At 34.1% G+C, this 13,723-nt stretch overlaps 1 protein-coding gene across 4 annotated transcripts in view; it reads right to left on the bottom strand.

Annotated features, from left to right (window-relative positions):
* Nucleotides 1-13,723, bottom strand: part of CCDC102B (coiled-coil domain containing 102B) — an 836,813-nt gene that overhangs the window by 734,050 nt on the left and 89,040 nt on the right. For 3 of the 4 annotated variants that reach the window (XM_074208366.1, XM_074208368.1, XM_074208367.1), the window contains 2 exons: nt 5,462-6,081; nt 1,075-1,286 (listed from right to left, as the gene is read on the bottom strand). In XM_074208366.1, coding sequence (XP_074064467.1) covers nt 1,075-1,286; nt 5,462-6,064 — 815 coding nt within the window. In that variant the 5' untranslated portion in view covers nt 6,065-6,081. Of the gene's footprint in view, nt 1-1,074; nt 1,287-5,461; nt 6,082-8,600; nt 8,672-13,723 lie in introns of those variants that run through there. The other variant, XM_074208369.1, reaches the window with a different exon arrangement.

The following is a 13,723-nucleotide window of genomic DNA, read 5'->3' as shown; positions in this document are numbered from 1 at the left end:
CTAGAGACAACTAAGTAGCAAAATGGGTAAAACGCTTGCCTTGGAATCCACAAAGTCCTGCTCTAGATACTTAGTGACAATAAAAAGATGGCTAATTTACTTTATTCTATTAGCTTCAATTGTCTTATCTGTGAAATGGTAATAATAAAAATACCAATCTAACAAGTTCTTGTGAGGATCAGTCAAATGGAATCATATATTCCAAGAACTTCAGAAATTTTAAAGTGCTATGTAAATATTAGTCATTTTTATCTAGTTCAATGTGGCATATTTTTAGTGAGACACTTAGCATAGTCAATAGAGAGCTGGCCTCAAAGTCAACCATGCCTTCAAATACTATGATGTACAATGAAGATTCCACTATGAATTGGTATAAAAACTTTCTCACAAGGAGTTCCTCATGTGGTTAAAATCACAGTTGCGATATTTAAAAATGACATTTCATGAGTGCTTAGTATCTACTTGAAACCAGAGCAGTGAGTTCTCCTATAGACACATTTAATCATTCTTTTGCTCACCAACTTAATTTTTAGGAATAATATGAGAATTATCAAAAGTTCTGGAAATACTTTTGAAACATATATATATGTATATATGTATATACATATATATATATACTCTATCCCAATATTATTTCTCCTCCTCTCCAAAAAAGCAGATAGATGCTTGAGAACAACCAAGCAAAAAAGATTGAAACTGATTTACTCATGCATTTTTTTTCAAAAAATACTCATTAATTATATTTGGCAAATCCTGGGAGACTTTAATTATAATTTCTGACATTTATATGTCACTTTAAAGAGCTTTATATACTCTAATTTCCTTCATGAAAACTCTGTGAAAGAGATATTATAGGTATGATTATTCCTATGAGCCTTAGAGAAGCAAATTGACTTACCCATGAATCTAATAAATATCAGAGTCATGTCTTTTTGACTCCAAGTCCAGCTATCTTTCCACTACATTATAAAGATAATGGTGAAAGCACATTCTTGTAAACCATTTATTTAAATTAATTCTCCTCAGCAGATTAAAGTTACTATTTATGCAAAGGACACTAAAATTTGCACTTACTCTCTTTCCTTCCACAAAATTTTCTGAGACTCATCCAAATGAAACTTCTGAGTTGAAATCTGGGTTAATTCCTTCTCCAAAGGTTGTACTACATTATCCAGTCTCAATGTAGGCTTTGCCACGCAGTTGTCAGAAACACCTTTTCTGAAGAAATCAGGACCTTGTAAATCCAAATCCTGTTTGACTCTTACTGAATTGGCCATTCCTATTTCCTGGAAAGGAAAATATAAAGATAAATGCAAAACTAAAGCAGAACTACTTTAATTAATTATTTAATGCCTAATTTTATGATTATATCAGTTGAAATAAGGAAAAATAATTGAGGCACATTTTTTCTAGTTGAGAATATTGAAAATGACATTATTTTCTTTTCAGTTGTTCTTTGTTTTGTCTTGTTGGGGTTTGTGCTGTGACTTCCCCAATGCTCTGGGTAAATCCAAGTATGGAAAATCACTTATGCAAACTCACAACTCAATGGTGTCAAACCGGGGGTATCAAAATTGAATGAGAGTCATTAAACCATACCTAAGGATCCATGTGTACACATACTAATAATAATAAAGACAATGATGAGGACAACAAATATTATTATCTGTTTTAGTCATTTTCATTAATTTTTATAAATATTTCCCAATTACATTTTAAACTGATTTGACCTCATGGTAGGGTCATGTGTTTAACACTTATGAATTACATCCTTAGTAAGTTCCCTACAAAACTTGGGATGGGGTATTTATAAAGTCATATTTGTATTAAAGGAAAGAAGAGGGGTGATATCCTAGGAGAACACAGAAGAATTAAGAGACTGGTGACTGTGAAAATTAAGGTTTTAAAGATATGAAGAACAAGGAGATATAGAATGACAGGATTTAATATAACCAGATAGGGAAATTTCAGAGTTCTTGATAATGAAAGTAGAACATTCATAGGTGATGGAAAGTATAACCACCTCTATATATGACTGAGAAGAAGTGAAGGTCATGGGAGCTGAGGAGGTTAAACAAGGAATGTGCAGTTTAGTACTAGATTTAAAAATATTTATCTTGTGTATTAATGACAACAAATACTGACCATGCCAGTTAAATATATGTGTATTTATACATATATATTCAAATGTGTTCTTGTTATTAATTTCAACTGAGAAAAAGGAATTTGTTAGTATGAATTCTCATATCCATATACACAAGATAAGAATAAATCACTACATTAGATCTCCCTTTAAAAGTAGCATGTAGAGGCAGTTGTGTTTAATTTTATTCCCCCTTTTCTTCATAAGAGGAAATACACATTCTAAATTCTGTATAAATAGCTGTCAAATAAAAAAATGGGATGTGTGATGCACTAAGCAAAATACTAAGCAGAGACAAACAAGGCATGGTCCTCCTTATTCTCAGAGCTGGCAGAGGAAACTGCTCTAAATCAAAACAGCTACTTGAGATTTCTTTTACATCTGATGGTGATTCATTTCCCCTAATTTCTTCTCCCCTGAAGAAATTTCAGAGTTATTATTTCCTAAGTTTATTCATTTTTAAATAATTTTATACTATAAATTGTTTGATGTTATACCCCTTTCCTTTTCTACTGTCTTCCCACATGACATGGTTTCTCATGTGTCTTATTAACAAATTACAAATGTTAAGTAAATTAGAATCTTGTAATTTTTTTCTTTAGGCATACCTCTTTGCTCTCTTCATTTAATCTATTAGTAATTCATTTAATTCATTAGTTAATGAAAAAAAGTTTTGTTGTTGTCTCATTATTATTAGTATGTGCCCACAGGGATCCTTAGGTTTAGTTGATTGGTTCTTATTTGATATCCCTGATATGTCACCACTGAGTTTCTGTTTTGCATAAGTGAAGTGAATTTCCATCTTAGAATTGCCCAGAGCAATGGGAAGTCTGAAGTCCCAAAGTCATAAGGAAATACAGAATTTCATAATTTAAAAGATTTTAAGTGGCAGTCTATTCCAAACTATATTTGAAAAAAAGAAAGCTATACACATGACAAATGGCCCCCTAATGATTGCATTAAGATCTCCAATGAGGGGAGTCTACCTCTCTAGGAAGAAAAATCATTTTACTTTTGCACAATGCTAATTATTTGGAAGCCTTTTTTTTCCTTCAAGCTTAAATATGTCTCTTCACAACAACTATCCATTACTCTTACTTTTATTCTCTTGAACCCCCACCAAAAAAAAAATAGAGAGGTGGAAATAAAAGTTAAGTCCAATCTTATTTCTATGTGGATCTTGTCAAATACTTTAAAACCACTATATGCTCCATAGGAAGGACAAAGGATGAGAAGGTGGCAGGTGAGGTAGAAGTTGAGCCTCACCTCTGATTGTTAAGGCTTGAGCACATACCCCAGCACATTCATGAGAGAATCAGGTGTAGGCACTCGACCCTTCACAATCAGAAGTGAGGTTCAACTCTCTCACCTATACACCTCTTATCTAAGCTAAATATCCCCAGTATCAATTCATCATTATGAACTAAAAAGCCTCATCATTTTACTCTTCTTCTTTGGAAAACATTCCAGTTTGTCAATATTACTCTCCTTTTGTTCAGTCATTTCAGTTATGTCTGACTCTTTCTTGACTCCATTTGAGGTTTTCTTGGAAAAGATACTGGAGAAGTTTGCCATTTCCTTCTCCAATTGATTTTACAATTGAGAAAATGAGACGAATAGCTAAGTGACTTGCCCAAGTTGACACAACTACTAAGTCTCTGAAGTCGGATTTGAACTCACGGAAATAATTATTCCTGACTCTCAGTTTAGCACTCTATCCACTGCACCACCCAACTGCACTCTATTGTTACTCTAGAATGTGATAAATTATAACATATTTTCAATGGTATGCATAATACTATATATAGGGAGTGATGTGATATAATGTAGAACTAAAAAGTTCAATACAAACAGAAATAATTCTGATCTTAATTCCATTAGATTCACATGCACATACAACCAATTGCTCATCCTTCCATGTTATATTTATTACCTTTAACATCCCTAAAATTCCATGGAATAGCTTAAGGTTTAGGAATAGTATTGTACATTTTTATAGATGCTGAAGAATCTTTTCAGATAAAGGATTAAACAGAGATAGGAGAAGATGATATACAGAACTTTAATGAAGCAACATACAGTTACTTCTATATTCTCATTCTTGGACTTATTCTGAATGCTGTTTATATTGCCACTGTAAAGAAATGGGAGGGGACCTGACTAGGCTAAGGGGCATTTTGTATTTTTTGTTTGTTTAAACTTTATAGGTTATTCTATTATGCAATTTTAATTAGGCTCAATGAAAAAATATATAGTTTTTAATAAAATAAAAATTATCTCCCCAACTAGGAGTTCTGATAAAGATCACATTTTTCTTTTAGTTTTTGCAAGGCAATGGAGTTAAGTGGCTTGCCCAAGGCCTTCTGAGGACAGATTTGAACTCAGGTACTCCTGACTCCAGGGCCGGTACTCTATCCACTGCACCACCTAGCCACCCCAAAGATTGCATTTCTAAATTGTATAGAGAACTGCACCAAATTTATAAAGTTACAAGACATTCCCCAATTCCAGTAATTCCAGTTCTAGGCCTATATCCAAAAGAAATCATGAAAAATGGAAGAAGTCCAACATGTTCCAAAATATTCAGAGCAGCTCTTTTTGTAGTGGCAAAGAATTGGAAATTGAGGGGATGTCCATCAATTGGGGAAAGTTAAATAAGTTATGGCATATGAATACTATGGAATATTATTGTTCTATAAGAAACCATAAATGGTCAGACTCTAGAGAAGCATGGAATGAATTGCAGGATCTGATGCTGAGGGAAGTGAGCAGAATCAAGAGAACAATGTATACATTAACAACATTGTGAGATGAATATCCCTGATGGACACAGCTACTGTCAGCAATTCACAGAGCTAGGACAACCCTATTAGTCCAGCTTTGGACAATGCTATCCCCATCCAGAGAAAGCAAAACAAAACAGCAACAACAACAAAAAACTTCAAATCTATTGAACACTACATTCACTTTTTAAAAAATATCTCATGTATTTCTTTCCCTTAATGCTAATTCCTCATAATGGAAATGAATAATCTGTAAAAATGTTTAACACAAAAGTGTATGTACAATGCTAAACTGACTGTTAGAAGCTGAGGGGAGTGGGGTGGGAATGGAGGGTGGAAGGAAATTTTGTTACTTAAATATTAACAATATACATATGCATATGAATGAAACTTTCATAACATGTATTTGGAAAAATCAAATATCAATAAAATTAAATTAAATTAAAATTAAATTGATTAAACATATTTTAAAAAGAAAATAATTGAAAAAATGACCTTTAGAAGATGATATTATCCTATTACAATTGCCCCTTACCTTCTTGTTTATATCTTCTTTTAGAGAAACCTGTGTCTTTTCCAAATTGATTCCAGGAGGAACAAAATCCTCAAAAGTCACTTGAAGTTGTGTCTCCTGTGGGAAGGGGCATTCTACAAGTCCAGGTTGCTCTTTCCAGATGACTTCAGCATCCAGTGTCTTCTTTTCATTTAGTGAACTTTGTTTCTTTTTGAGGGTGCTCAATTCCTTCATTGCCATCTCTAATTTTATTCTGAGTTGCCGTCCTTCCTCCCGGGCTTTATTCCTTTCTAATCGAACTTTGCTCCATTTCTCTCTCCAGTTGGCAGTGCAGTCAGACCACCAGCGCATGGTCTTTTCCATCTGGGCAGCTCTGGCCTTGACTTCTTCAAGTTCTCGAACTCGAAGCTCTTCACAGATATCCCAGTCATTGATGCTGTAAGAATGAGCATAGTAATTCTGTGCACCACGTGAAGGCAAACCTTGGGTTGATAAAAAAGAATTACAGGGCTCGTAGAGTGGTAAGGCAGGTGTTTCTGGCTCACAAGGTGATCTCAATGAAGATTGTTGGAGCTTAAAAATTTGTGTTTCTTCAATTAACTTGTGGATGGAATCTAAATTCATTCTTCACTGCTTAAGGCCTTTAAAAGAGAGACTAACATCAGTACACATTTAATTTAATGGCTATGATATCCATATTTATTTGACAAAAAGTAAAATATAATAGCATCACATGTACCATCAGAACATTACTTCACTGGATAAAAATAAGGAAATGGAGATTTTTATGGATCATCTAAATTAAACATATTCAATAATCAAATAGGAAGGAAAGCTATTTTAATTTTCATACAACTAGTTCAATATTCCCCACCTGGAATGTGATTCTATGTTCTTTCTTCTCCTTAGGGCAAAGTTTTCTTTAAATTCAAGCCTCTCTGTTACATAAATGAAGCAGATATGCTGTACATATGATCTTTCCCATCATGGAAATTACTTATTATTTATGAACTCTGTTATTTATTTTGTACTTATCCATCCAAAATCCAAGTTTATTGTTTTAGGTGTATTGGGGGGGAGGGGGTTGTTTGTTTTTGTAAGGCAACGGAGTTAAGTGGCTTGCCCAAGGTACACAGCAATATAATTATTAAGTATCTGAGGACAGATTTGAACTAGGTCCTCCTGACTCCAGGGCCAGTGCTCTATTTTAAGTGCAATTTCAAGAAAATTTGGACTCTTTTTTGAAAGAAGTCTAACTAAAAAAAGAAGACACCATAAGAAAAAGTTCAAAAAAACCTCAAACCCCCCTTAATTTATAATCATTTGATTTGCTAGTGCAATGAAGAGACATAGAAATGAAAAGAATCACCAATTCAAAGTATGATATAGAACTTCATTTGGGGATAATCTTATATATCCTGTAATTTTAAACTCTTCATTTACAGATAAGTAATCAGAGATCCAAAGTGGTCAAGTAACTTAGTCATGGCAATATAATTAGTAATTTCAATCCAAGTCCACTGACTCCCAATACAGTGATCTTTCCACTGTATCACACTGCCTTGAATACAAACTAATATTTTTAAATTTATGAAAGAGAGTGATGAGTAAATTATCAATATTACCTCACCAAATAGAAATTTTAAAAAGTAGAAGGAAAAATAAACCAATAGAAAGTGTAGTATGAGGTCTGACTAAACCAGATCATTTCCAAAAATATTAGTAAAATCATAAAGATGAAAACAAAAAGCTGGAAAATGGAATAGATTTGCCACCATTTCTGTTTGGGATATCTTCTCAAAACTGATGACAGATAAAATATCATGTTTAGACAGATACTCATACTTGATGTATTATATAAGAATATTAAAATGACATTTAAGAATCAAGTTACAATCTTCCCTGACAGATGCCCCTGTAGCCTCTATTTGAGCATTCCCTTTGATAGGGAATGACAAATTCATTCCATTTGGCAGTAGTTCTAAGATTTAAGAAGGTTTTCCTTCTCTTAAGGTATAAATTACATCTGTTGGTCTTAATTCATCACTAATGTATCCACTTTCTTTCCTTCATTTTTTTAAAGTTGAGACATTTGCCCATCATCATGCTAGTTTTCATTCCATTTTCCATTATCTTTAAGATCACTGATCTTATGCAAATACATCTACAAGTTCTTTTAGCTACCCAGGTTATAATTCATGGAGAAAAAATTATTTTAATTCAATAAGGTTAGCAAAGTATTTTCTTTAACTATGTTGAATTTTAATTAAAGATAAAATATTATACTGGATAGGCCAATCCATTGGGAGTTATGAAACTCAGTTCAAGTCTAAATATGATCATGAAATTTGTTTAATAAATGTTTGTTGCTGATGATCAGTGACCTTTCTCTGTGTACTCGAGTGAGAGACTTTATTTTTTATCCCTGTTCAATATTCCAGCAGGATAACCTATTTTAAAATGTTAAATCTCTCTTCCAGTCTATTAACTAGTTAACTAGGGTTATCTGAAATTTAAGTGAACATTAACTTCATCCAAGACATTGGTTAACAATGTGAAGTATCACAGGGACAAACCAGGTCTATGTCCTTAATATTCCACTAAAGGCCTACTGCATACATGATGAGTAGTGATAAAGGTGAGATAAAGATAATAATAATAACAATAATAATAATAATAATGTTTGTCCTTCGTTTTTGAAAGAAGACCACAACATCAGAGAGGTGATACCATAACAAGCACAAGAATTGCATTTGAGTGAGGGGATTTTTTTGCAAAGTTATCAGCCTTACTTTCTCCTCCAGAGTCATCTGGGCCCAGTGGCCAGATATAGATCAGAATGACTGGAAATGGCCCTGGATACAAAACAGTCAGGGTTAAGTGACTTGTTCAAGTTCACAGAGCTAGTATTTGATTTGAAATCCCATCCTCCTGACTCTAAGATCAGTGTTCTATTCATTGTGTCACCAGATATTGATATGGAAAGATAGATTACCTATATACTTACATGAGGAGAAAGGGAGAGAGAGAGAGAAACAGATAGAGAGAGAGAGAGAGAGAGAGAGAGAGAGAGAGAGAGAGAGAGAGAGAGAGAGATTTTCTATATTTTGATCCAATTTCATATCATAATTTGGACATTAGAAATCATTTAAGCACTTACTTTTTTCCACCAGAAGTAGAACTCACTTATTAGTGATCATGGATCTCATTTAGGAGAGTCTGCAGTGTTCTAGGACAATGTAAAATTATCACAATATAATCTGCAACCAGGAGTATATGGAGTCTCATCCCTTATATGAAATACCTCTTTAATTCAGATTTTTCATGATGGTATCAAATACATTTGACAAGATTCTTTGCATTATGTCTCACATTGATATTGACAATCAGAGGGTTATAAAGCAAGGTTATTTCTAGAATTACATCTTTCAAAGAATTTTGTATCAGCTTGACATAAAAATAAGAAATTTTAAAACATTTTTTTTCTTCTTGTAGGGAAAAGAGTGCCTTGACCTATGATTTCACTGATTTTACAAGTGTTAATCATATCCATGTTGCAACTTTTTATATTGAACTTCCTAGAATTCTGAGAAACTACCTTTGTAGAGTCATATATGTGTCAGAGTATATGTCAAGAACAAAACTTGGACACGAGAACAAGGGAACTGTAAGGTCTTGGAACAATATATTTACCAATACTGTCTGGAATTGTGTCAAAAAGAGAAGTTCACTGGACTGTTCAAAAGAATGTCTACAGTCCTTTCCACTGTTAACTTTCCACAATTGGATGAATGTATTCTGGTAGCATGAAAAAGCCAATATTCCTTCTTAAATAGCTAAGTTACCACTAATAGAAAATTTTAGAACTTCCAGTATAAAGAATACCATTTTAGAAATAGTTCTTTCCTTTCAAGTACAGGAGGAAGAGGCAAAAAAACCTAGTTCATAATACATTGAAGATATATTCACCCAAATGTTGCTTCTCATAATGAAATATCAATCTAACACTTAATTCAATGTTGCTCAGGATTATGAAACCTGTGGGGCACAATAAATTTCCAGTCACTTATTCAAATTGATTTGATTTTTTTTCATTTTTTACACTATTTACTCTAAATTTAATTTTTCTAATTTAAGTTTGTCTCCTTGTATAGTTGGTAAAAAGAGGCATGAAAAGGGAGGGCTACTAATGTTTAAGGAACTTCCCAGCATTAATACCATTTTTTAAATTCTGTTACCTATAAATCTGCATAGTGCCTAGTAGAATTTTTTTCTATATTGCCTTATAACTGGAGAAACAAAATGAACACAGCATGGTTTTTCTATATTTATCTACCAGAAAAATCACATAGACATATTAGATAACATTTTGTTGTCAACAATCTAATCAGATGATATTTCCTATACATACACTTATATACACCTTTTCTCTAATTTTTGCATTCACTTCATTATAATTCAGATCACAAAAACTTCTATAACCAATCCATTTTCTCCAATGAATAAATTCTAACAGTCCTGAACCATTTGCTAGGGCAGCCTTGATTCAATGAAACAGAGCCTATCTGATGTAAAATGAATATCAGTTTCAGTTATTGAAAACTCACATTTTAGCAAAGGAGCTAGACCTATTCCAAAATCATTCACCCTTGAAATGGACTTTTAGATGCAATCCTTTTGTTAGACTTGGTACATATTTAATCAAATTTGAATACTTGTTGATTTTCAGCTATTCTTCCATTTATTTGTTGTGATTTAGGGTGATTGTAATGTAACTACTAAATTTCCAAATCCATATATGAACTATGACCAAAAACCCTATTGAAAACAAATAGAATAAAACTCCAATAGAGGGCAAATAAATATCACTTGCCTATGTAAAAGTGTGCATGACCCTTTCTTTTGATAAGATATCTGACATGTGGCAATAATTTTTATGAAATAATTAAAATTAAATTTATCAACTCTCTTTTTTAAATTAATCTGTATCATAAATTTGCAATATATTATAAAATATCTCATTAACTTTTATTCCACTGATGATTTGCAGATAGCATAATTGAAGGCTGGTACACTAGTATTTTGTCTACTAATTATCTTTATACTTTTCACAGTTGACTAAATTAGAAATGAGTTGGTTCTCATCATTCAGTTCTTGGACCCACATCATTTCTCCTACTCAATATTTTGCACAAAATAGATAAAATAAATTTCTTATTTAATCATCTATTCTAACACAACAGGATGCTTATTATTTATTTAAATTCATTTAAGAATTATATTCTTATTCTGCATAATTAACATGACTAAGCTCTTTACATTAATATAAACATTTTGTTAAAAGTTTATGTTTAGGGGTGTAGAGGACTAGCCCTGGAGTCAGGAGTACCTGAGTTCAAATCTGGCCTCAGACACTTAATAATTACCTAGTGTGTGGCCTTGGGAAAGCCATTTAACCCCATTTGCCTTGCAAAAACCTAAAAAAATGTTTGTGTTTATGGGAGCATCAAGGTGGTGCAGTGGATAGAGGACCAACCTCAGTCAGAAGAACCTGAGTTTGAATCCAACCTCAGACACTTAATAATTGCCTAGCTGTGAGACACTGGGTAAGTCACTTAAGCTAAAAAACTTTTTATAAAGTTTATGTTTGTGATAGTATAGTCCTTAAATGAAAGCAAGTCTGTCAGAGAGCAACCTACTCTTTCTGTTTATTATTGATGTTCCATTTGTTTTAGTAATTATAAAGCTGAATTTAAATACAACATGCACACTATGTACATTTATATGTATGCATATATAGTGTATATTTGTATATGTGGTTCTGTCTATATTCAGAGAAAGAGAGGAAAGAGGAAAAAAATTGTGACATACTGTATAAAAAATCAAAGTGAGAAAGAGTATATGTATGAATACGTGTGTGTATATATACATTGCATATGTATGTTTGTATGTATGCATATTCAGAGAAACAAAAAAGAGAAAGCTGAAAGAGAGAAGATAAATGTGACATATACACATGTATAAAAATATCAAAGTGAGGAAGAACACAAGCCTCTGACACATACAGTTTTTGTATCATGGACAAGTCATTTAACATCAGTAACCCAGACTGTTTAGATTATAAGTTGCAGAAAAGTTTCAGAACTTCAATAATAGATTTCATCCTACCCTAGTGAAATCATGGGTGAAAAGGAGAATGAAAGTAACAAAAATAACTAGTGGGGTGGAACCAAGATGGCTGCATGAAGGCAGCATTTCCCAGAAACTCCTTCCCTGCAAAACTCCAAAAGCCAACAAATGATGACTCTAGCCAAAATTTAGAGAGTCAGAACCCACAGGAAGACTTAGTAATACCTTTTCCCAGTCCAAGATAACTCAGAAGTTCCACAAGAGGGGCAGCTAGGTGGCACAGTGGATAGAGCACCGGTGCTGGAATCAGGAGTACCTGAGTTCAAACCAGGCCTCAGACACTTAATAATTACCTAGCTGTGTGACCTTGGGCAAGCCACTTAACCCCATTACCTAGCAAAAACTAAAAAGAAAAAAAAAGTTCCATGAGAAAGGTGTGTTTCACCAGGACCAGAGGTTGGAAAAAAGCCACGGCCTCAAAACAGCCCAGCCCAGTCTAACCCAGGAATCACCAGCAATAGCTTGAAGGGGCCATGAGAGAAGTTGACTACACCAGATTGAGTGTGGAGTGAGGAGCACTGGTGGCAAAACCTGCAGTGTGGATCAAGAAAATCACCTCTAGAGCAAAGCCCACAGAGCGTAAGGGGGTCAGGGGAGATGGCAGAAAGCTCTCTGCTCTCCCTGGGGCAGGACTCTGCTGCTTGCCCACACTCAAATCCAAGTTGCAGTTTTGGCCTTCCATACTAAGATAGTAGGACACCTCCTCACAGCTCCAGAGCAGAGAGGAATGCCTGTGGTCATCTACATATCAAAGCACAGGCAAGAGAACATATGCCCTTGGAGGAATAAAGGTCCCAGTGGAATGTACCCAAAAAACCCTCAAAGTGGGTGTCCCAATAATACTCAAAAGCTCAGGAATCACCACAAAACCAGGCACAGGCTGTAGAAATGAGTAAACAGAGAAAAAAGAGGAACACCATTGAGAAATACATTGTCTATGATCCCAAGAATCCTCCTCAATCTGAACATGAGGAAGTACAAGCTCCTGCATCTAAAGACTCCAAGAATCAACTACCCTATTTGAAGTGTAGAGAATGGAGTAGAAGGGATGTGGTGATGAACTACATGTATTCCTGCATAGAAAAAATGATACTGATGACACTAATATGAAACTTCTCATTTAATAGAGCAGGTAGAAGGAGCTTTTATAGGTGAAGCACGGGAGAGAGCTCAATCTGAAGATATAATATATTGTAAAAATGGAGTTAATCGCTATAAAGGAAATGCACTGGGAGTAAGAGAAAGGAGAGGTGGAATAGGCTAAGATATTTCTTATAAAAGATTTTTTTCTTCTTTTTACAATGAGCTTTTGCAATGATATGGGAGGGGGAAGGCGATAGAATGAGGGAAACTTCACTCTCATCAGAAATGGCTCAGAGAGGAAACAGCATACACACTCAATAGGGTATAGATCTCTATAGTAAAAAGGAGAGAAGAGGAAAAGGGGGAGGGGGGATTGTGGGTTATAGAGGAAACGGTAAATAATAGGAGTGAACAATCAGGTATAACACATTTTCTTTTTTACTTCTCACAAGGGGCTGGGATTCAGTGGCCTGTCCAGTACCATGGGGCCAAGTGGTTGCTGAGTCTCAGAGGTAGTATGTGGGCTTGGGGCCTCTTGGCCCCAGGGCCAGTGATCAGTCCACTGTACAACTCAGCCATCCTACAGCACATTTTAGAAGAGGGACAGAGTGAAAGAAGAGAGAAAATATACAATATGGTAGTGGGGAAGATTTACAATCAGCAATAGGAACAGTGCAAAAATATGGAAGTAACTTTTATGATGGACTTATCATAAAGATGTGATCCACCCAAGACAGAACTGATGGTATCAGAACACAGACTGAAACACATTTTTTCTCTTTCCTTTACTTTATTTCTCATAAGGGTCTATATTTTTAGGGGGGGAGGGGTATTATATTTATTCTTAAACAAGAATATTTTAGTAATATATGAAATAAAACATCACTTGTACAAAAATATTCATAGCAGCTCTGCTTGTGGTGGCAAAGAATTGAAAATTAACATAAATGTCCTTCAATTGGGGAATGGCTTAACAAAATGTCATTTATGTATGTAATGTAACTATTGTTC

This window comes from Macrotis lagotis, chromosome X (genome assembly GCF_037893015.1).
Source record: "Macrotis lagotis isolate mMagLag1 chromosome X, bilby.v1.9.chrom.fasta, whole genome shotgun sequence".
Taxonomy (NCBI): domain Eukaryota; kingdom Metazoa; phylum Chordata; class Mammalia; order Peramelemorphia; family Peramelidae; genus Macrotis; species Macrotis lagotis.
Note: the sequence above shows the minus strand (reverse complement) of the source record. Positions and strands in the feature narration are given on the sequence as shown.